This window comes from Synchiropus splendidus, chromosome 3 (assembly GCF_027744825.2).
Source record: "Synchiropus splendidus isolate RoL2022-P1 chromosome 3, RoL_Sspl_1.0, whole genome shotgun sequence".
NCBI classification, from domain to species: domain Eukaryota; kingdom Metazoa; phylum Chordata; class Actinopteri; order Syngnathiformes; family Callionymidae; genus Synchiropus; species Synchiropus splendidus.
This window is the reverse complement of record NC_071336.1, coordinates 26,151,732-26,176,629: the sequence shown is the minus strand read 5'-3', so window position 1 is coordinate 26,176,629 and position 24,898 is coordinate 26,151,732. Positions and strand designations below refer to the sequence as shown.

The 24,898-nt window shown below is 42.3% G+C and overlaps 1 protein-coding gene across 8 annotated transcripts in view; it reads left to right on the top strand.

Annotated features, from left to right (window-relative positions):
* Positions 1-24,898, top strand: part of LOC128755422 (partitioning defective 3 homolog) — a 336,729-nt gene that overhangs the window by 146,568 nt on the left and 165,263 nt on the right. For all 8 annotated transcript variants that reach the window (XM_053858871.1, XM_053858873.1, XM_053858870.1 and 5 more), the window contains 5 exons: positions 2,001-2,126; positions 7,526-7,753; positions 7,875-8,062; positions 13,542-13,681; positions 13,891-14,019. In XM_053858871.1, coding sequence (XP_053714846.1) covers positions 2,001-2,126; positions 7,526-7,753; positions 7,875-8,062; positions 13,542-13,681; positions 13,891-14,019 — 811 coding nt within the window. The remainder of the gene's footprint in view (positions 1-2,000; positions 2,127-7,525; positions 7,754-7,874; positions 8,063-13,541; positions 13,682-13,890; positions 14,020-24,898) is intronic.

Here is a 24,898-nt window from a genome sequence, read left to right as displayed (position 1 = left end):
TGGCTCAGCCTCATTTCTCAGACATATTTTTCTTCCTAATACTGTGAACTCCATCATATAGAGGAAGAAATGATATTGTAATGTCTGACAATGTGCATCTGTCGCAAGTGGCATAAACAAGAAGTGAGAGGATGAGATCACTACCACTGCAATGAAGCCTTTGAAAACCATCCAGCTCAACACAAGAAAACATGCTGCCTTATCCCCAATCTTTGCCGCCAAAGCTTTGAATACTGATCAGGGATCAGGTCTTTATCTCCTGTATTTGCTCTGCAACAAGTCATTACAATCTGTCGGCGCTATAATCTTCATGTGAAATACTTTGTTTTCAAGCTGCCAAACACTTGTGAAGATAAAAGGCTGCTGTGTTTGCTTCAGCAGTGACTCTCTCCCCAGAAACTGCCATCGCTGGGTCACACGCTGAGGAAGTGGGACGGGTCTTGGACGATCTTTAATTTTGCCTTCATTTTGATGCGTTGACATGTTGAGCTGAGTGCAACTGTGCGAGCGTGGTTGTCCGCATGATGCGCCCAATTACAGTCGCGGTCAGCGAGTGTCCGTGCACAGCGGCAGTTTGCCTTCGTCACAATTTAAAGATGAAGTTGTTTATCAGTGGAAATTACAAAAAGCACGGCACGAACTGGTCGGCGTGATTGTCGGGTCAAATCCTCGCCGTCGTGACAGGTTTTTAATGGGTGTGCTCTTGATACATGGGCTCCTTGAGCAGAAGTTAAAAATAAGTTTGGGCGAATACTTTACCAGTTAAAGAATAAAAGACATTCACAGTCAGTCAGTGTTCCTGCTTCCTCAGGCATCCGGCGCATTAGAGACGGATGGAGTTTATACTTGAGCTGTGTGAGCGCACATCAGATCTCTTTGCATGCGCTTATCCTGAGGGCCTCAATAAACCCTGGCGGAGCTCACTGATGTGTTTATTTAAAAGGAAACCGAGGCTATGCGAAGGTAAAGGTTGACTTTTTTCTAAAGGATTGCTGAGAGTGCGGCGCGGAGGATAGGGGCTAGGTGTTTGTTACAGCACTGCCAGCTCGCACCTTAAGCTCCACCAATAGCAAACGCAGCAGAAGTTCATCTCGGAGCTCTTTGGATTATTACTCACCAACTCCTTTTAGCATTCTCTGAAGCGAGTTGTCTGACAGGAAAAGTTGGGGCGAAGTTTTGGAGGAGAAAGAATGAAGAAGAATAGAGCAATAGAAGAAGGAATGCTGTGATGCTTGTAGACGAACGATTTCTGTGGTGGAGGAAACGGTCATGGAGATTATGACACTCGGTGTACAGTAATCCAGAGTGAAGAGTTGTGATTCGTATTGTCGGATATTAATGCGACACACGTGAATAACGAATGATGTTTTCTGCTTCATCTGTGAGAGTTATTTTTCACCAAATTCAAATGCATATATGCTCACAATGATTATTGGCTGGTGCGTTGCTTCATAATGCTCCACAGAAGATTTGAAACTGACACAAATACTGCATTTAGAAAAAAAAAAAAAATACTGAACCCCCTACTCAAACCCTGTTTCATCTCCTTTATACTTTTCTCAACACAAGCTAACAGGTTGGCATATGTTTTAGTATGTGCAACCTCGTGATGGGCTATTGAGGCTTCATGAAACAGTGTGCTCATTTGCAGGGCCCACTAGATGGCACTCTTTGCACTTAAATATGTGGATTTGAACAACCATTTTGATGAAGCCTCATGTCATTTTAAACCAAGAGCACCACCTGCTGAACTATGAATAAATAAATCATGAATAAACCTGCACCTATAGTTTAGAATTACAGTTGACTCTGTCTGTCAGAAAATCTCTTACATCTTTTCCGACATGACTTTACTGAACAAAACCATATATTATTTACCCCATGCGTGGATGCTGAGTAATAAACTGTGTAATTTATCATTTGTAATATTGAATCTCTGTGCAGTCTGTCTGGCGGTGTGTTTTTCACGTATGTGTCACTTTGTTTTGCAATGTCCGCAGGACTCAAGGCTTGCTTGTCAAGCGTCTGGAGCGAGGAGGCAAAGCTGAACAGGAGCATCTTTTTCAGGAGAACGACTGCATTGTCATGATCAATCAGGGAGACATACGCAACCTACGCTTTGAACAGTAAGCATCGCTGCTCTTTTGCTCTTTCATCGATAGTCCTCTTCATTTTTTCATGAATTTGAGTTGTTCATTTTCTTCACTCTAAATAACAAATTGATTTTTATTCTCGGTTGGAGCAGAGCATGCAAAAATAGTGAGTGTGTTTGAGAAAACTTAACCAAAAAGCTGGACAATGCGCCTCATGTTCCCATTGAACGGAAGCTTTACTTGCAGTTATTAATTCTCTACAAGGAAAAATCAACTCACAAACACTTCACCAGTCATTAATTCCTGATGTGACAACAACGCCCAATTTACCCCCGACCCCACGCAGTCGCAAAATCCTGATGCACCCACTTGTTTTCGCTGCTCACACATTCATGGAAGCTTGTTGACGCTGGGAGAATGGCTTTCCATCTGTCCCTGGCAGGACTCTCAAACTTCGGCAGAGGGTGGTCTGCTTGGCTCAGGGCTGTTTCATTTCACTGGAAATTATCAAACTGTGCCAAATTGTCATCCCACTCCCACTCAGCAGTTAAAAGACTGACTCTTAAAACCAAGTTTTAGGTCTATAATTCAGAAGACATTTTGAGCTGTGAAGGCTCCAAAGAAAATGGACATGGAAGATAAAAATAAAAATGATTTCCTTAAGTGCAAACATGGAGGATTCACCTGTACACCACATGCACATGCAACAGTGTCAGCGCTAACACGTTGTATAGGTGTCATATTTGTTTAAAAAAAACCCCTAAACACTCTAAAATTGATCGTTTTTTCACACTCCACCATATGTTCAGGTGATGCTTGCTAACACTGCAAGATAACTGGCCCTTTTAAAGGATGTGCTACACCAGCGTTTTTCAACCGGTGTGTGCCGTGAGAGACTGTTCGGTGTGCTTTGGGAAATAATCCAGTTTCACCGAATTTGTCCGGAGACCTGTTGGCGACCAACGTGAGGAGATGACATGGATTTGGTGGCGTTCTTTCTGTACCCTATAGATGCACTTACACTATAGTAAGTGATGCTGATGCTACACGTCCATCACTCAATGCTCCTCTTCCCACACACTCGCAGGGAAGAAGCCGGTACAATGCGCAACTTTGAGTTGTTTTTCAACCTGATGCAGCTCTAACATGACCACACACACCTTCACAACAAAACGATGGAGTATTCCTTGGCGGATCCGCGACGCCCTCAGAGCTGACTGCTTACATGACGTCTCCCTTCAAAACTTTATTGACAATCGTAAGCCATTTGCTTTGTTTAAAAGTTATAAACTAAATCTAAAATCTCTGGAGCTGAGCCAAAGAATGATTAAGATACAGTATGTCTGAAAATTCATGCAAAAGACATTGTGATAAAATCCAAAGTTATTAAAAATACATAAATACATCATTTTTAAACAAACACATTTCCCGCAATTTGTTCCTGCAAATAGCATTTGGCAGATGCCAAAATAGCTGAGCCTTAGTAGCTACAATTTTTCACAAGTTAAAAGGGGATTTTCTACAGGACTTTAGTGCTTTGACCGAGGTTCCTTTGGTGGTGCGCCTCAGGATGTTTTTCAATGAACGAAGTGTGCCGTGGCTTGTAAAAAGTAAAAAAAAAAAAACACTGCTACAAAAATTCAAATGACAAGTTGTACTGAAACATGACACTTGTATTACGGCCTGCTTAGCACCTCCGTACCCCTCAATTCAGTGATGATATTTGATAGTTCACCTCCTCTCTGAGGCCAGCCAGCTCCTTTTTTCATGCTGTGAAAAGAGTGTCAGGCGCTGATGCTAACTCGCAGTCGTATTTTGCTTCATCCTCTTGAATGTCTTTCCCCCCCTCCGTGTTTGTTGCATCCGAAGTTCAAATAAACTTCAGGAAGAAATCGCTGACCCTTCTCAGAGCACGTGTTTAATGCCGCCTCAGCCGCCATCAACCGAAATGTCGCACTGTTTAATCACATTTACGTCGTCGTCTGGATCCCATGCTGTCACGCTGTCTCTATTGACAAACTTCACTCCTACAAAAAGTGCAAGAAAACTTGTAAAACTTCAGGCTATCATAGCTCCCATTATGCTAATGTGCTCACCAGGGTGTATGCTAAGCCATCTTCGCTCAGTCGTCTCTCTCCCCCAAAACAATACTAATGTCATTAGAAAACATCTCAGGTTCCTTACAAACCTTTTCAACTGTGAAAGCGGCTTATGAACCAAATACACAGGGGAGTGATGTTTTGTTGCGTTCCTCGCTCACCCACCTGCCAAACACACTTTCTTCCGTCGCATCCAAACACATCCAATGTTTGTACTTCTGCATGAAAATGAGGTGAAGGCGTTGAAATCCCCCCCCCGCCTCAACCCCCGACTTCATCACTTGTCTTGATTGTGCTCCTTGCAGAGCTACAATTTTAAGTGATAGTCTAATCTGCCTGGATTGTTTTGCATGGGTAAATATTTTGAGCCACTTAATCTAACTGAATATAATGATGCATTGATGGAGTCATTTACTGTTCGATCGAGTCTGTGTAGCGGCTGATGACTGGAGTGATGCCACTGTATTTGTGCACGGCCTCATCAACTCTATATATTGTCGCGAGTGATTTATTTTTCGCAGGATTACCATAAGAATAAAGATGGGAGCGACTGAATCCCACAGAAGTGGCATGCTGCCGCTTGCGTGCCGCGCCCCTGCCACTCGGCTCAAATGAAGTAGCGCGCGTCGCGGCAGAGGCAGATTAGCATTGTCATTTGGATGGGAGCGGCGTGGTATTACTGGCATGGTAATGGGGGTCTTGAAGCAGGAGGCAGGATTGTCGCAAAACAGGAATAAACCCGTCTGTTGTTGTGCGGCTCCCTCCTGGGCAGCCTATCTATATGCTAAGTGCCAAAGGCAAGCGGACTAAACAATTCTAGAGTCTGGGAATGGTGTGCTCATGTCTTGGCTCATTTTGCCACAAATGTTGAACAAGACTGTTTGTTTTGGATTTTTTTTTTTTTTTTGGGGGGGCACTTGCTTTGGAGAATCATTTTCTGAAGCTTCTTGGTACATGCTGCCCAGATTATGCACTATACACTACGAAAATAACCGGATGTTCTTCACGAAGCAAACATAAAGCAGTGATAAGCACAAAAATCTAGCAAAATGAACTGACTTCAATGTCACCCGCTCAGCCACTTGGGCCCAGACGTTCACTTAATATTTTGGGCTTTCAGCACTGGGGTACTTCTGTTCTAGTGTTGATACAATATGTACATTAAAGTCATATATTTAGTTATATATTAGTTACAATAGAATTGTTATTATAACAACGTTGTGATAATTTTTTGCAAAAACAACTTTCCATAGAGGACTAAGTTTATTTATTACTCCTGAGAAATTTCTGTGGCAAATTGCAAAATATAAAACTCAAGAAAAGCTCGGGTTTTAAGAGGTCTTAACAAGTGTTGGCCCATCAGCCCCCTTGAGTAACAATTTGGATTGATGTAACAGTATTTTTCCCGCCACAGTGAGAAAAATAAGACCGAAAAGTCAGCAAAGGAGACTGACTGAAGCTCCTTATATATTTATATCATCCGAACGTATTCAAGTCATTTTTCTCTTTTGGTAGAATAATAGAAGAATAATTGTTGTGCTCTAGATATGTAGCTCTGTAGACATCTCACACTGTTAAAGTATGGCTGGATCGCTGACATGATAGAAACACTTCAAATTTCATCCTGTAAATATGAAGTTTCATTATAGTAATATTAGCATGACATTATCATTAGACATAACACATTGAACTATGTGAGCTTCACACTACTGTAACTTACAGTATTATATTTTATCTAATGCATAAATATTTTTGTTATTCATGTTATCGTTCATTGTTTTGGCCTGTTTATACAGTACTCTTAGTAAAAACATTGAAATTAGAGTTCAAAGTGGAGGTGAGACTGCACCAAGGCTCAGCTCTGAGCCCCTTCATGTTGGTGATGGACAGGTTGACAGATGAGGTTAGACTAGAAGCCCCGTGGACGATGATGTTTGCAGATGACATTGTGATCTGTGGTGAGAGCAGGGAGCAAGTGGATAAGATAAGTTAAAGAGGTGGAGGTTTGCCTTAGAAAGGAGAGGAGTGGAGGTTAGCCGCAGTAAGATGGAATACATGTGTGTGAATGAGAGGGACCCAAGTGGACAGGTGAAGTAACAGGATGCAGAGATAGAGAAGGTTTAAGTACTTAGGCTGAACTGTCCAAGAGTGATGGAGGGTGTGACAAAGAGGTGAAGAAGCGGGTGCAGGCTGAATGAAGTAATTGGAGAAAAGTGTCAGGTGTGATGTGTAACAAAAAGGTGTCGGCAAGGATGAAAGGGAAGGTGTACAAAAGAGTGGTGAGGCCAGCAATGTTGTATGGTTTAGAAAAGACAGGAGGCAGATCTGGAGGTAGCAGAGATGAAGATGCTGAGGTTCTCTCTGGGAGTGAGCAGGATGGATAGGATCAGGAAGCAGTAGATCAGAGGGACAGCACATGTGGTCAAGTGTTTAGGGGACAAGGTCAGAGAGGCCAGATGGAGATGGTTTGGACATGTACAGAGGAGAGAGAGAGCCAGTACACTGGTAGGAAGATGTTGAGGTTGGAACTTCCAGGCAGAAGGTGGAGAGGAAGGCCAAAGAGGAGATTTATGGAGGTGGTGAAGGAGGACATGAGGTTTGTAGGTTTGAGAGAAGAGTAAGCAGAGGACAGGGTGAGATGGAGGAGAATGATCCGCTGTGGCCACCCTGAAGGGGGAAGAAGAAGAACATGAACATTATGATTCAAATTTTTATTTTTATTTATTTTATGGACCAAAGATAAGTAAATTGTCAAATGTTCATGTCAAACCATCAATTGAACCCCGGTGATCGAGGAAGTGGAGATTTGATTCTCAACTTGAAGCCACTAATATAAATAATGACTTCACTTTGACTATTACTAGTTAAAGCTTCAGCATCGTGAATTGTTGTTGACATTGAAAGACTCAACACTGTTTATGCAGGAGGAACAACGTATCTATTATTAGCGGAGAAGCTTACCAGGAAGCAAAGTTATTATGGGATTGTCACGGCGTAAGCTATCGTTTTCATCACTGATAATCATGCTTTCATGTAAAACAAAACAAACAAAAAACACGTTTCGTAGTGATATCGAACTGGTTACCGCCGTTATCTTTCTCCAGCCCCGATGCTGGTAATTATAGATAATGTAATTTCTTTACTGGTGCAACCGCCCTGCAATTAACAGCCTCTATCGCCTTTGAGCGCACTGTACTTCTAAGCTGTCCCTTATCCTTCTCCATCAGCCGCGCTATGATATTACACATTCTTCTTGTTCTCTTATCGTGTTGGAGCTAATTCACTTCTCTCCCTCTGACCTCCCTTCCCCGAACTACTTTCCTCCGCACCCAGAGCCCAGAACATTTTCCGGCAGGCCATGCGTTCCCCTGTCATCCTCTTCCACGTGGTCCCCGCCGCCATGAAGAGACAGTACGAGCTGCTTTCGCTCCAGAGTGAACTCAGCCCACCGCAGTCCAACAGGGTGCGCTTCAGCCAAGAACTGCCGCTGCCAGGCGACAGATCCAGCTTGGTGGGGGGGCTGACTTCCAGGTCTGGACCGCAATCGGGACTCAACCACAAGTGGGTCTATGTGTTTTATTTTTGTGCACCACCAAAAGTTTCTGGCATCAGTCATAACTCATTCGTGTGTGAAGCAATTGGTGCGACATTAAAAACAAATCTATCACTTGTCCGCTTGTAGCCACCAAGGGCCGCTGGCTGGAAGCACGCCAGAGCCAAGCCGGCGCTACGCCACGTTGCCACACAACGTGATTTCAAGAGCGTCATCGCTGCCGTCGCCGTCCTTACAACGCAGGATCAGCACAAATCAGACCCACAGCTCTTACGTGAAGCACAAAGGCCGCAGGTTCAACATCCAGCTGAAAAAAGGTGAGAGCCAGAAACTTTTTTCTCTTCGTCGACGACTCTACCGTTCGATTTTTTGAAGCTCTTTGAAAATTCCCTTTAATCCCTCTGCAGTTGTATCTGACCAATTAAAACTAAGTGCACAAAGTTTTGTTGAGTTGGAAAGAGACCAGTGCAGTTTGGCTCCAGGGTAGTATTAGCAATATTTGCATCAGAACGCTGTTGTTTTGGACTGCGTCTCCTCATACTGCATCACCGTTAATTGGCAAGACGAAGTTAGATTCACTTAATCAGTCAGCAGTGAACTGTCACGTCCGTCCGTCAAGACTCATTTATTCTTGTCCCCAGGTCTCACTCGCATTACAGCACTTAAATGACGCACATGCATGAGTGAAGGAATGGTAGTGTTGATATGCGAAATGTCATAATGCACTGCTTTAAAAGGCATGGGATAACTGTTGTTCTTATGTGTATTCGCAGCATATTAGCCAGCAAGATATTATTGAGTACTGACTAGTGACTTGTTGACCAGATTCTACCCTGGAATATTCACTGTAGATTCACTCTAAACCAGTAATTCTTAACCATATGGCCGAGGCCCATGACTGGCTGCGGTCGCCTTGTAAAGGGCCAGTAAAAGTTTTTTGTTTAACACCTCCGGGCCATGAGACACTCAGTTTTAATACACTTGCCGCATACGGTGGCAGTCGTGTGTCGTTGAATTGACTCGACTGCTGCAAATTTCTGATAGTTACCAAGTGTGGAGGAGTTCTTGACAAGAAAAAATGTTAAAGAAAGTGCTGACTCCGCTGACATGAAAGCACCTGTTGGAGCAGTGTTTAAAAACGATCAGAAAGTTTTATGCCGATACTTTCATTTACACTTGGTGTTTTACTCTTACTAGATTAGATTACAAGGCCCTTATCATATAAAATGAAATATTTTTATTATGATGATTCGTGATATTTAGACATAGTTTTTGTATATGTATTTTATTCAGAATTTTATTCATGACGTACATTTTTTTTCAAATTCAAATTTCAACACTTTGCACCAAGTGTAAAGTGTTATTTTTTGTAAATTTCATGAACATGACTTGCGCCTCATTCTGCTGCTGGTGGGACTTTTCAATGACAAGTGTCTTTGCGATGATCACATGGTGTCATGTCATTTCACAAGGTTTTGCTCCGTAAGTAGATTAAATATGGTTATTGAACACAAATGAAATCAAGAGTAATGAATCATTTCTCTAACTTGAACGGGCCCCGGACCCATTTGTTCTGGAAAACAAATTAAAAAGTATTAATATTTAATGTGTTCCCCTATGGAAAATCTTAGCTACACTTTATTTGAACATTCTTAATATATATCTATCAATGCATTGGGCCTGTGCTGCATCCAGGTTCATCCCATGTTGCCATGTTAATAATTTATATACAGCTAACATGCTGGGTAAATATTTATAAACAGTGTTTCCAGTTTTTTTTGTTGTTTTTTTTTTTTTTATATCCAGCTGACTGAGGATGAGCCCTTCGCTTTATATCAACATGACTCACGAGTCTTCATGTTGTCAATGTTGGGACACATTCATGCAGGTTTTAGAAAGAGGCCACAGTCACATGTATCTTAGAACAATTCTACTTAAAAAACACAGTGTCCTGCACTGCCTCGCTTCCACTGGCGCTTGCCTTTCAAACCGCTGCCGGTGCATGGCATCACTGTACTGTCTTCATCTTGTAAAAGCGATGAAGAGTTATTGGAAGTTGGCACCTGTGAGGCGGCGCTGCTTAATGCATCCATTCCAGCAGCAGACGTGTAAGGCTGGCACGGCACAGAGGCGTCAGGGGAAATCTCCGGGTAACGTTTCCGCTCGCGAGACGTGCTTTGCCATGGACGACAAGCTCATTTAAAATATTTAAAATGTGTCGTACCAGACTGTTTGTCTCCATAATTCCAGTGGATCTCAGTGTTTGTTTCAGGCAGCAGCAACATTAGTCGCACTTTTAAATCTGAATTTTCATGTCAAGGTAAATGCCTCGTAGCGAGTAAGCAAGTTTGAGGTGTTCAGATAAAGACATCACTGCGAAGAGTCTACTTATTTGTTGACCATTAATGATCTTAAGTCGTAGAGGAGAGATAAGTCGTGCTCATCTTACACAGACTGAAAGAAAGTAGACGCATCTTGTCGGCTGGTGCGACCAAAACATTCCATTCCATTGGTGAAGAAGCTCCTCAGAGAGGATCCTGTAGGCGTCTTATTGAAAGGCGCTTGCCGACGTCAAATTTTAACAATGCCATCAATTCCTGTCTACATGGTTATCAGGCTGCATCGGCGAGGGAGAGATGAGAGCGCAAGTTTTCTCAGCTCCACGCAACTTTTTTTGACTTCACAGGCTAACTTGTTATCACCTTTCAGCAAGTTTGTTTGTGCGCAAAAGCCTTAAGAAAAGTTACGATCAACGCTTTGTGTTTCTCCTTCATCAACACAATCACTGTCAGCGAAACGACTGACAGCTCGACAGGCTGCGCGAGAGAGAGGGAGAGAGGGAGAGAGACGTTGGAAGGGAAAACTGGGTCAGGATGAACCACCAGAGGTGCTGACAGCTCCATGAAGCACTTGCTTCGACATGAATGCTAATCACCGCAGTTACTGCCAAAGAAGTCTCTTAAAAAGAACATCAACTTCTTTAGATGACTGCTTGACTCCCAAACTAATTTCACTTTTCACTTTATGAACTGGATTGCTTGAACCCAGAGTTGAGGAACAAATCTTGAGCTTGGCCTCACATCCAGCTCCATTACTCCAGAACAAACAGCTGTACAGTTGACAGGATCACTTCTACTGAGGACCATGGCCTTGGAGATGTAGCTGACAATACTGTTCAGGCTGAAGCTCATTGGAATAACACATTTAAAAATGCTATGATAGGACCCTGAAAACAAACCAAAACAAATCCTCACCTTCTTTATGGTGACCTACTTAAATCTCTGAACCAAATGAACACCCTTTGTCTTGCTGCCTTACACAACACTCAATATTCACATAAAAAAGCACTCAAATGGGATCCATTCCGCTGCAGTTCCCAGTTGACATTTGAAACCATTTATTTCTATCTGATAAAAGTCTGGTCAGCAGAAAAGGTCAGGCCTGAGATCCTCTTATTTATCTGATACTCCAAACCAACAATTTATATTCGTTTATCGCCCAGTGGCAAAAGGTCAAACTTAAAACATGAAACGATTGCTTTGTTTGCCGCCGCACATCTTCGCACGATATATGTGTGAGACATCACTGTACTTCAGATGGTTCTGACGCATTAAAAGAACAGATTTTCGGGTTGAAAACATACTAATGATTTTTGCCAGACGTGCCATTTGTGTGCTAAAACTATTTTCTGCATGTGCAAAGAGATTAAAAAAAGATAGCAGGTCATTCATCAAGATTTTCTGACCCACGTGCTTCCACTGGGTTCTCTGGTCAGAAACTGCTCTTTATTCCAACCATAAGTAGGGAGTGAGAGCCAAGTGAACTCCGTTTTGGTTTAATAAATTGCCACTAAGTTTAGAGTTTGGAACTAGTGGTGCACTTGATGGCAACACTCTAAAGGTCAGAAACGCCCTGATGGCAAATCCTGATGGCAAATCAAAGGAACGTAGTCCGCTCTGGCCTCTCTGTGTTTTTATTAGCTCAAAGAGGTTCATATTATGGTTACAAATGGCACCTGGTTCCCGAGGCGGAGGTTATCTGGCAGCATGCAATGAAGTAAGAGCTGCCCTTCATTTACTTAAAGCCTGTTTCTGAAGTCAAAATTCATGAGTGAGAAAATATGTAAATATCTGCAGTTTAAATGTTCAAGACAAGTTCGAACAACACTTGAAATCAACTGAAGATTGAAGTTCCCTGTGTAGTGTTTCACGTTAACTTCCATCATTGAAGCAAGAAGCAGACGGCCGGTTAAATATCAGACGGTATTATTCAGTAGTTGTAAGTTGGGATGACCTTTGCTCTTTGCTTACCACCTTCTGATGATGTTGTGTAAATTTGCTCAGGGATTTCTTTTCGTTTTGAGATGAAGTGACACTTCCAAATGTAGCCATATTTTTAAAAGAACTATAATAATAAGTTGATATAGAAGTACCTATCTGCATGTGGTTGCTTATTATTGTTTTATTTAAAAGGTATGGAACTGTTTATTTGTTGTTGTACTTTCAGTGTACATCACTGATACGATTTCAGGATGCATACGTTTTCGTATGTATGGAACACAGAGAGGACGTAAACAAGTTCTGGTCATGTGAAGGGGTGCGGTGTACGAGGCACGGAAGACATACCCGGGTATTTAGTTTTTGGGGGGATCAGGATGTGAATCGAGGTGTTCAATGGACAGAGAGCCGAAGCCGAACTCCTCAAAGGACCGACGATGCGACAGCGCACCCTTCTAATTCCGGGGTGTTGATACCAAGATACCCTGACTTATATACACGTTTTGAAATAAGTGTAAGGAAGAAACCTTTTGTTCACGGAGAACATTGATTGGCTTATTTAATTATTGAATACTTTACAGATATTCATTTAGTTATTTAGATTAGTAGAAAATATTTATTTTTTGAATATTTTGATTGAAATGTAAACTTTTTTTTTATTTATATTTCTGGTGGTATAAGTTGGTGAAGTGATCACCTGAAAAAAGAGAAAAGAGAAAAGAAAGTAAAATAAGGTTAGCTACTATGTACAGAAGAGCTACAAAATCAAAATACACAACACATGAAACCTTTCTATTGACAAAAAAAAGGAAACTGAAAATATGTCTGAGCCGTCCCTTGTTGATGTTGTCATGGTTCAATTCAGTTTCCTGGAATGAGCCGAATGGATTGATGCCAAAAGTTAGTAAAGAACAATAGGGTTGTTGAGCTGTCACCATGAACAAGAAGAACCGCTAGGTTCAGCATGCCGACGACTGTTTCACCTGCACTCACAGTGCCTGCTGGAAAATGGCTCCTCGAGTTCAGTGATGAAGGTTTCAAGTCTTGAAAGCACAATTTTTCCATTTATGTAATGTATCAATGCAAGCCATCGTTGTCTCCGTCCTTCATAAAAACAAGGTTCACTTTGATTCTCTGAACCAATGGCATAATCATAAGTTCACCATCTGAATGTACTAAAAACGCAAACTGTCTAAAATGACAAAAACATGGAAAACGCAGAGTGTCTGACTGGCATCCATGTTGGATCAACCCTGCAACATTCTATTCAAATTCTCCCTCAGAATCTGAATCAACACTCCAAGTTATTAATATCGCTGTTGTCGTGGAATGAAGACACAGCAGATTATTATCTTTCAATTTTATTTCCCCGGCACAGGCATCCCCCGTTGGTTCGTGTCCTTCAGCAAAAGCGATGAAATCTTGATGGAAGTGCGGGAGGAAGACAATAAAAGCTGCTCCGCATTAGTTCATGAAAACGTCGTGTTTTGACTCTCTGCTTCTGCTCCACTGTGTTCAGGTCCAGAAGGTCTGGGCTTCAGCATCACGTCCAGAGATGTCCCCGTGGGTGGCAGCGCTCCTATCTATGTCAAAAACATTCTCCCCCGGGGGGCCGCCATTCAGGACGGACGCCTTAAAGCTGGGGATCGACTCCTGGAGGTTTGGCTCTACATTTTCAAACTCTGATTTATCTGAAGCTTGTTTACATTTCAAATATGTAATCACTTATTTCCACCTTTTAATAGCTTGAATAAACTTTTATTTGAAGTGATACAGTAAATGTTGAAGTTATTTCCTCCAATTTTCAATTCTTTAGATATTTTCAAATGTTTTTATTTCACTTTTTCAAAATTGTGTGCGTGTCGCAGGTGAGTGGAGAGGACCTGAACGGTAAAACGCAAGAAGAGGTTGTGGCCCTGCTGCGAGCCACATCGATGGGAGGGATTGTGAACCTGCTGGTGGTCCGGCAAGAAGACTCGCTGCTACCCCGAGAAGTGGTCAGTACTTTTAACTCTACCATTTTCTTTGTCAGTTTCTTCATGTGTTGTTCGCACTACTACTACTCATTGAATCTACAACAAAAAAGCTTTATTTTTATGTTTAAGAGGTATTTCAATAATGAATAAGAGGGAGGAATTTGAGTCACAGTCGTAGGTCCAATACTGAACGAATTTATTAAGACCGCATCTTCTGCGTCTTCTCGATTTGTTTGGTCTCCTGTCTTTGCAATTTTGACTCAGACCTTGATTCTCCCACGCAGTGTGTTAAGTTTCTGTCACCAGAGAGAAGAGTCATATCGGCAGTGTGCAGACAATGTCAAAAGTGAATATCTATCTATGAAAATATCGTCGGAAATGAGCATTCGCAGGGACGCAACTTTCAATAAGTTGACAACAGAGTAGTACAAATGACAGTCCAGTAAGTGGCGCTGCGTCTCTCTGTCTTCTTGCAAGCAAAGAAGAAGGTGTTTAGAGTCACTATCTTGACTCTGTCGAATGTTTTTGTGTTTGTAGCGTCACAGTTTGCTCCGTCAAATTTTATTTTGGGTCGCTCCCAAATGTTTGTAGCTTCGAGTCACAATAGGCGTGAACACACAAAGGCTTTCGTTGCTCAATTTAAGCACTGATTCTATGGCACAGTTCTCCTCTGCTGCCGTTCTCAGCACCACACGGATACGTTTCACCTCCTTTTTACACAGTTTTAGCCCCTTTCTGACCATCTACCTGCTTGGCCCCTGACTCCCACGTCTGACCTGTACACGCCGAGTCTTTCACGCAGGGTGACTTTGCCTGTTGTCAGACAGATGGTGAAGCTACTGCCCTCGTCCAGCCGCTTTTCAGCCGCTCTGACAGCGGGCTGCAGTTCCCTCCCTTTCATGACAGACCAAAGGTCCCTCATGTCCACTCCCCTGTAAACACGTCAGACCCGCTTGGAAGAATGTTGTGTTGCTTAAATCGACAAAACACGGTCCAAAAAAAACACACAGCACAGCCCTCACCTTCTCTGTCAACATGTGTATTTTCAGTGTGTGAGTTAAATAGGACTCCACACGTATGAGACAGAGCTATTATACACTGCTGCTATGGCTCTAGTGACAACGCCGATTTTAAATTAGCTCCGGACTGACATGTTGGGACTGCAAGCATTTGCCGGAAAGTCACACGTGGATGTAAATATGAGGCCTGTGACTCGTGCGTGTTGATGACATTTGCTGGCAAATGTTTAATGTCACGGCTGAAAACCCCTCCATGTCTCTTTGTTCGAATGTTTCTTTGTCAGTCAGTTTTTCAGCACGCAGCCCGCCGGAATTTACCCGCCCTCCCAGCGTGTTTATATGTATGCGTGTCTTTAATTACTGCCGTCACAGCTGCATTTTGACAGAAGTGTGGTTGGAATATCAGCAGCTCTCTGTAGCTACTGACATATGACACACAGTGGCAAGACGGCAGTGTTGTAGTTTTACTGAGCAAAATTAAAACTGTTGCACTCCTGAGCAAACCAATTCAAGTGAAGACTTAAAGTCATTTCTTTTTTTCTCGCGGTCTGAACCCTGAGGTTTATATAATGATGCGGCTATTATATGGATTTTCAGAGACTAAAGAGCGTCATGCTGCCAAAACATTGAGCTTTGTCACATCAAGCCGATGAAATCACAGGTGTTCTATTGACCTTAAAGTGCTCAAAATGTGCTGTCTTCGCTCCGCGTGTCAGCAGCTCCTCCAACAGAGCTGATCTCCTGGAGGACCGGAGATGAGAAGCAGCAGCTGAGACCAGCTGTGGTGTCCAAACTTCAGACACGCAGACCGAAGCAGCCCAGCTGTAAATAAAAGATGTGAGGAGTTCATGATCCAAGTTCAGGAGATTGCCAAGTTTGTTTCATGAGTCTGTCTTGATGCTGCAAGCTCAGAAGTGATCCTCATGCATTTTTTAGCCGGGTGCATCACTGACCTTTCTATGGCACAGATAGCACCACTGCACCCGTGGCTTATAGATCCCTGCGGCGTACGTAGGAACAAGATCTGTTGTCCTTCTTAAATTTAGTGGATGTGGCGAATATTCCAGTGCACTCTATAGTCTGGAAATTACGGTAGCTCATTGACTTATTTTAATTCAAAATTAATTCAATATTCCTTTCTCACAACACAAAAAAAGTCCTCTTGTGATTTTTCATGACCGGTTAATAAACATTTCAGTCCAAAACAGTCCAACAGTGTCGATATTATGTATATTTTTTCCCTTAAAAATGCTGGTGACTGCAGTAGAGCCCACCACGTTTCAGTCGGAATTAAAGAAAAAAAAAAAATGGCTATTTTTCAGTTCACCCATCATATGAACGTCGTTCACTGCTTTATTTTTTTTATCCTGTAGAATGACAAATGCTTTTTTTTTGGCTCCTTTAGCATGGCTTGTAGCAAAACGAAGGTTTTAAACAATCATCCCATTAGTGAATTATATGGATGGCCCTCTTTACTGCTCAATGAAGCGCAAATAATTTCACCAACCAGCCATCCATCATGTTCTGCTTATCCAACGTCAGGTCGCAGGGGGCAGCAGCACAAACAAAGAGACCCACGCTTCCCTATGCATTGGCACCTCCTCCAGCACTCCGCGGGGAACGTTCCCCAGAGAAATAGTCTCTTCAGCTCTGCCCTGCGGTCTGACCCCAGTTAGCATTTCAGCTGGGACGGAATAAGAACCTTTTAATAGGATAAATGGAAAGTTAAGTTTTGAAAATGTGACTTTTCAAATGACTTTTCTTGGTAGTTAAATGAGCATGTTGTATTGTACAAAAAGGTTTGACTCATAAACAAATACAAATTACATACTTTTTCGTTTGTTGTTTACACGAAAAACTAACAAAACCAAAATCTTGACACTTTAAGTATGTCAGTTCTCAACACCGTTGGTGTCAGAGTCAACAAATAATGTGTTCGAAACTGAGCAAAAATGAAATAAAACGTTCGACCGCTGGTCTAAATAGATGAGTGGTACTTACTGTTTTGGCCAGAAATCATCAGTAGAATACATGATTTAAGCTGTTACAAGTGCTTAACATAACACCACTTGGAGACATATTGCATATTAAGTTTTCAGTGAACTGAGAAAGAGGCCAAATTTCAAGTCTTTGATAATGTTAAGTGAAATTTGCATTTCACATTTTTCATATTTCAGTCAAAGTCCGGCTTGAAACGACTGGATTAGACTCCACTAGCGCGTTCAGATAGTCCGTTTTTGGCAGCCCGATTTCCCGGAGCCACAGCTTCCTGCGACGTTCTCGGAGTTGAAAATCAAAATTACAGGCATCCAATAATTGGAATAACCAGTGGGTGGAGTCCCAAGTCAGTAAAGAGGGATTGGAGGCCGGTGGCCTGACGACTCATTCACCCCGTGTGGATTTGTGATCACAGTCACGTCGGACACAGATGTAACAATGATTAAAATTCATTATACATTTGCTGGCGGCGAGTAAGTGAATTATCACATTCGTCCAGCGCCATCTAATCCTCACTCGGCCTAAATATTAACAAGCCTTGTACGCCGCGCGGACTTGGCTGCGGTGCCCACAAGAGCAGTGTTTTAACACCCTCCACTGAATAATAGACTGTGGAGAACAAGCGGGCTTTTTTTGTATACGACTCTGAACCATATAAGAGCAATTAAACAGTACATTAAAATGCTCTCTTTATGATCATATCACTCTTGTCACCGCACCATTACGAGCGATGTCTGCCAAGCAACGAGGATCTTAATTGCACAATTAATTCTGGCCTCTGATGGATGTGACGTGCAAATTTATGGCTCCTCAGAATGTGGAGGACACGGCGGGACCAACGCGCGCTGCTATTTCTGTCAATTAAACAAGGCTAATAGTGAGCGCCGCGGCTGCGTCCAAACTCCCATCACACACGTTTAACCAGCTCTAAGTAACAGCACATCAATGATAAAACATTGGATTGTGAACCAAGCAGAAATGAAGAGTTTGCTTAAGATCACGCCATCTATTTAGCATATTAAGCGATAATCGCAGAGCGTTGTGGTCTTGCTTGTGTCGGTAATTATTTTCCACCAAATTTGTTGCGCTGCGATGTTTTACATTGTACGACTTGATTAACATTCTCTCCTGGCCTGGTAATGTGTGAAGACAAGACGCGACTTATTAAAACTGCTGCGAAGATCCATTTCCCGACTTGTTAGAGGGAAAAATTAATTGGGACGGTACGTGTTGCGAAGCGCTGGGACGTGGCGAATGTCTGTTGAGGGCCAAGTTCATTTCGCCTGCTTCATCTGGTTCCAGTTTCCAATTGCATGTGATTGTGAGAAAGACAAATATTTTGGGACACTTTTTGTGTTAGTGAAAGGCTTTCAAATTGCCTTTTGTGAGCATGGATGCTAAATATTTGACGGCACATTGCTAATCGGACTTTTGGAATCTCTTCTCTTATCTTTGATTAAATTTCATTTTATCAATATAGTAATTGATTCCAGCAAATCTGCAGTCCAGCGCGACAGCTTTCCATTGCTGAAGTGCAAAGGACAAGGGGAGGCTATCTGATAACAAAACGTTTCTCCCCCGGATGTGGGCCAGATCTACTCGGCGATCCGTTCCAGATCCGGGCAACAAGATGTTTGAACAATGGGCCACACTTGGTATGCAACTGTTTGCTGGATCCAGTGTGGCAAGATCTGGACCAGCAAAAAAAAAAAAGTTAATATACGGCCCAGTTTCAGCCCAGGTCCCTCCACATAAGGCTCAGATCCAGGTGAAATATGACAGTCAGATTCATGCTGGATATCCGTCTGGGAGATCCGTCCCGGTTCTGTTGTGGTGGCAATGAGCACGTCTGACTCCTATGTAGACCTGCTGACTTGTAGCCGGATCCGACGTGGATCACAGTACTTACGCTACAAATGGCCCCTCATGCACCTTTTAAAACAAAGCAGTTTTAATGTGTACTTACACACTTATGTACACACTGTAATATAGCTCAGCAAGGATTTTACAATCTGTTCTGTACGTAAAGACACAACAGCTTTAACTTTCGATGTCATGATAATGAATGAGCTGGGCAGTCTTCTTTCTCTTCTGAGACTTCTGCTTCCACTTTTTCGACTGTATTTCTATACTTTTTTAAAGCAAAGAAAAAAAAAGATCTTTTGTGAAATATGGATATTTTAGACCCTAAAATATCTACCGAAAGGTGTCCCTTTCTTGTGAGGCTGAGTCAGCTACATTAACATGTCACTATTTAACATACTTAACACTGTCATGAATTGGTGGCTTGTCATTTCAAATTCACCCATGAGATATAGGTACAAAACATTGGTGCCTGTCTAAGTAAGGAATGCCAGGATAAAGATGGGATTGGAAATGGAGACATTAACTTTAAATATATATATATATATATATATATATATATATATATATATATATATATATATATATATATATATATATATATATATATATATATATATATATATATATATATATATATATCTTTAGCTTTAAATCTGGCACTCCTGGCATTCCTGCATTCAACTCTATTCAACAAAGCACGATTTTCACAGACGCCATCTTACTAATGACGAAAGCTAAATTATGGCTTCAAATGCATCAACGTTCCATCAGATGTGTAACTCAGTGCGTTGTCATTTAATTATTACTGAGGCTAAATTAGAGCTGACATTGTGTTGGCGCCTTCATTGTTACAAAGCCCATTATATTATTAACTCAGGCTGCGTCATATGCAATGACCATATCTTTGGACTTCAGACACCTACATGTAAATTACAGCCCAAGCCTTTGGAATTCAATGGTGTTACAATAAAGGAAAAAAGATTTACTATTGAGGAAGCTCAGGCATCTGTTCCAGATGCCCCCTGGACGCCTCCCTGGGGGGGTGTTCCGGGCATGTCCTAGCGGGAGGAGACCCCAGGGAAGACCCAGGACTCGCTGGAGAGACTATGTCTCCGGTCTGGCCTGGGAACGCCTCGGGATCCCCCGGGAAGAGCTGGAGGAGGTTTGTGTGGATCGGGAAGTTTGGGCTTCCTTGCTCCGAATGCTGCCTCCGCGACCCGACCCCCCGATTTACTTCAGAGTTCTTATATACACTTTTTTGTAGTCTACTCTGCAGCCAGAATATGATTATTATAGCTATAGAACAATTGACTGAATAGTTATGCTGAGTCATATTTCCAGTTTTATTTCAGTTGCCTTTCGTGCAGCAGCTTCTGTGGCACTCATCTCAACTCAAGTGTAAGTTTAGCCTTGTAGCTCATGCTTTTTAGGAGGTGGAGACCAGCTATCAAAGTTGGTGGAGCAACTATGTTGGATCATGTTAGGTTTATTGTATGCAGCTTGGGGACAAGCAGACGGACTCATGGTGCTTCATCAATAGCTATAATTCCAGGGAGATGGTTTCCTGCCCGCGTAAGCACGTATGCAGGTCTGTTGACCTACACAAACGTATCATTTCCTTGCTTTTCCTTCCAGTTCTTGGCTCCTGCTTCGTACTTTTGAAGTCAAAAACGAAGTCGCCTTTTACAGCAGTAATCAGCTGAAGATTTACTGATGCTAAACATTTCCTGTAATCCTGCAGAGTGCGGACACGGTGTTTGGTTTCGTCTCTGGAGGGCCGTGCCAAAGAAGTGACACCTTTGCTGGTTAGCTAATTAGATGTACTGCGCTGTTGGGATGATGCAGTTTGTCACTGTTTTATTTTTTACGATGCACCATGATGTCTGTAATGCAGCAGATTACTTAGCCTCACCGAAAATATAAAGCAGAAGGCGGCGAGGACATTCATCAATGCGCTTGAGCTTGAGCTATTCACCTGGATTCAGCCGCATTGCGCAATAAATCCACACACAAGAGGCCAAGTGTGTGGATACAATGGCATGTGCCATTATAAATGTCTTGCAGTTTCCTCACAGCTGGAATCCAGCTGAAGACAAATGTCAGGGACAGCTTTGGAAGATGCTAGGAGGGAGTCAAAAGATCTGTGAATCAAAAGCTGGACACGTAATGTACATAATAATCCGCTGTAGAAACAGCAATAACATTGATGAATAAATGGAATGACTCGCTTCATCTCTCGCTTCGTGATTCGCTTCATTTTCACGCATTTTCTGGTGGCTCTGAGGCAGGTGTCGCAGAACAAGGCTTGCACTTTTGGTCTATCTTATATCTTTTGTGCCCTTGTTTTCCCACATCCTCACTCCCATGGCGCAATATATTGACGTTGAGAAAGTTTGTGTGCTATCCTGACGCCAAAGGCGGGGCGCATTACGTTTTTAATTTTTAATTTTTGTTCTACGGCATTGTGACACGTAAAAAAAGATTGACGTTCGGGTTAGGTAAGCTATGAGATGGGGCTGTGTTCATTCTGTGTATAACAACGTGTCAGTTGCTAGTTAAAGTGGCTGTGCATTTTAGTCACGGTGACTTCCACGTCTGGGTACCATCACAAAGGAGGAGAGCCACATATGATTCAGTGTAGAGAGCTTTGGTAGCTTTGGCTCTGAGGCACGTGATGTGCAACACCTGGAACTCTATACAGGAACAGAATCCATTGCCACCTAGGCATATGTGTCAACATGCATCGCTGATGGCTGCCTTTATCAGTATAGGACACAAAAGTCCACTTTCCCAACGTTAATATATTACGCCATGGGAGTGAGGATGGATTGGAAAAACAGAACCGCAAATAATCAGTTTAAAAAGTATCAAATAGTCAGGAAACAAAAATGGAAACAGTCACATGTTCACTTGCAAATAAATGCCAAATAAAAAAGCCAAATATCTATTTATTTTCAAAGCTCCATAGAATGAATCTTGTGCGCAGGGGTAGTAAGAAAACAATAGCCGATTCATGTCATTCCCGATTGAAGTGCCGTGACTCCCCGCAATGTCCGGACGTAGTTTGAAGGGTGAAAAGCTTGTTCACAAATATGCTATATCTTGATCAGTTCACTCTGATCTAGATGAGCTTTCTGATCACATGTCAGCAAATTCCTAATAAAAAGAAATTTAAAAAACTTCCTGACACACTTGGTAGAAGACAATGCCGGTGCGTAACAATTTGCGAGCACACGTCAAGTCACCACCACCTGTTTTCGTTTAGTACTTTTCAGCAGCTGGTCCCATAATTATGCTAGCTGTCAGTGCCGAGAAGCGGTGGGTGCGCTGCAGTATTGTGCCTTGCCGATAAACAAGGTAGTTAAAGGCCACTTATGGCGACACAGTTACTCTCCCGCAGGGGATTCAGCGTCTGTTTCCAGAACACAAAATGGCTTCAAGTGTGTATCTGCAGTTGGACATAGATAATAGCTTTTTATCCACCATTAGTCTGAAATGAGAGGCATCTGCTTGGTGATGCGTGTGTATCTGCTTCCGCCGACAAATGCACGGGATTCACCTGGCATTTTTATGTTCTTATTTGATTGGATGTAATCTGTTGGTCGTGCACGACTGGTTTCAGTGTCCTCCTCTAAAGTTTGAGGTCACTCAGCCAGTGCCCCATCAATGTTTTGGTGCCTCATTTTTGTCAGGATTCACTCTGCATCCTGGTCAATTTTATTGCCCATTTGAAAATCACCTAAGGGACGAGACTGAGGTAAGAATTATATTTGCGACGCGTGTGACATTTAAATGTCTTGTGCCAGACCAAAATATTTGTAAACACTTTTTTGTTGTGTCGATGTTTTGTTCGGAGTTTAATGAAAAAAAAAAAAATCAATATTGAGCTGCTTTTACAAAGGTATTCGAGAAGAATTTGAGCTCTTAATGCAGCCTTAAGTGAAATCACTACGCTGTTCTCAAAGAGCGAAGCGGTCGCAAATTGTTGAAAAGCTGAAAGTGTGTCGGTTTAAAATAGATCCAGAGCCACTTAAAACCTCCTTCTGTCCTCAATTGAGTGCATCGTCCCGCTCAAGCCTTCATTGTACCTGAAAGAGGCTGGATTTGTTTGTGAGGCTTAGAGGTATTTAATATGTAGCTCCTTTTGTGGGGAAACTATGTTCCAAGGGAGAAAAACATCTCCTGCCGAAATGGGCGCAACAATACTTATCACACAGGCACCACTTTTTGTAATTACACCCATGGCTGACTTCTTTGAGCCCCTTTAAATTCATTTCCAATGACCTTTGTGTTGCGAAATTGGGCCAAGTGTGGTAAGAAGTTTCCAGCGGTGTTAATTGTTTTAGTCAGTGATGTGCGGAGAGCTCCGGCTGCATGAACAGAAGTAATTGTGATTCATTTGCACCCCGTTTCTCTTTATTTATTTTTATTTTTTTTGCAGCTCTTTCTCGACACTTCCTTGTTAGCACCTGACAAGTGAAGTGAGCTGGAGAGTGAGAGACAAAAGGGTCTATGATGAGCCTCTTTTTTGAGTGCTCTGGTCACCTGCCTCTTCTTCTTTTCACCTTCTTTTCAAAAGCGTATTCACTGTGACTGTATGAAGTTATTCACGAGTTAAACAGCCGAGCACTGGAGGAAACAGAATTCTAATGAAGTGTGAACCTTAACAGAAAAAATGAGATTAGAATTCAATCCTTAAAAATCACATTTGGATAATTCGTGCTGCAATGCATATGAAGCCAGACAGAAATAAAATGGATGTGATAGTCGATGACTGCGCCTTCACCCTCGACATGTGGATGGATGCATTCTCTTCACATCTACGTGAAGTCATGTTTTCAATCACGTCTTGTGTGTCTGAGCTGAGACATAGGGCAACAAAATGGTTAAACTATATTGTTCGTCTGCGATACACCATTCGCCACCATTCTAAATTCGTAAAACATAGTTTTCCTGTCTGTATGACCGGTCAGTTCGCTGAGGTTTCATGTTGACAAAACATGACAAAATGGTGCTTTACACTGAGCCTTACACTGAGATGCAATTGTGTCGGTCGGCTGCTTTTTCAATGAGCGGGAAGGAAGTTGAGAGTCACCTGCACTAATGTTGCGACGCATTATTTGCCATAGTAATGCTTGTGAATTGCAGTGTGATGCAGATGGAGACTTTAGAACTGTATTTGTTCCAGTACAGTTTCATCAAACATTGTCCTTATTTTCAGAGGTCAGTAGGAGGCGCTCTCGGATTTAAAACAAAAACGCTGTGAGGTTTCATTTTAATGGTCCATAATAGCCCATCACTCCCTATATTCTGTGTGTGTTGCTATTCTGTTGCATTTTGCGATCACTGCCAGTAATAACATATTCATGCCATTAGTTCTTGGCAAGTCCTTATTAAATCCTTAATGGTCATTTGAGTGTCTTTTTTGCTTTGAAAGCTTGTCACACTTTTGTTCTTAAGTCAAATTTAAGTCAGATTAATGTTCACAATCTTTTGGACCATAGTTGCACAACAGTGGAAACTGTTTTTGATTCCAACTTGGTGCAACTTTGAAGGAGTTTGTGCTTGGGTGTCCACCTACAGTCGAAACACTTTTCTTTATTGTGCCCTGGTTTTGAAGTGAACTTCGGGACCACCAGTATGGAGGTTCTACAGTAGGTCTGCTGCTGTACCTCACACTTGCTCATTACACAGCTGTAGACGGAGGCCAGATGAAGACAGGCAACAGCAGTTGAAACTTTTACATGGTGTTTGTGTATTGTACCAGTTTCTTTCATGAAAAACTGTGTGTTTCTAGACTATCCCAAGGTGAAGGGGGTTGCAAAGGCTGTATAACTCAACATGGCGTTTCTGAGCTTCGTGTCTTTGTGCCTCCTTTATGCCCTTTACTTTAAACCTCATTGTTATTCTTTCACTCACTTCTGACGTCGATCATCTGCTGAGCTTAATGGTGGTCCACCTTCAGCCGGCTTCAAGCATTTTTTCTTCCACCAAACTATACCTTTTCTGCTATAACC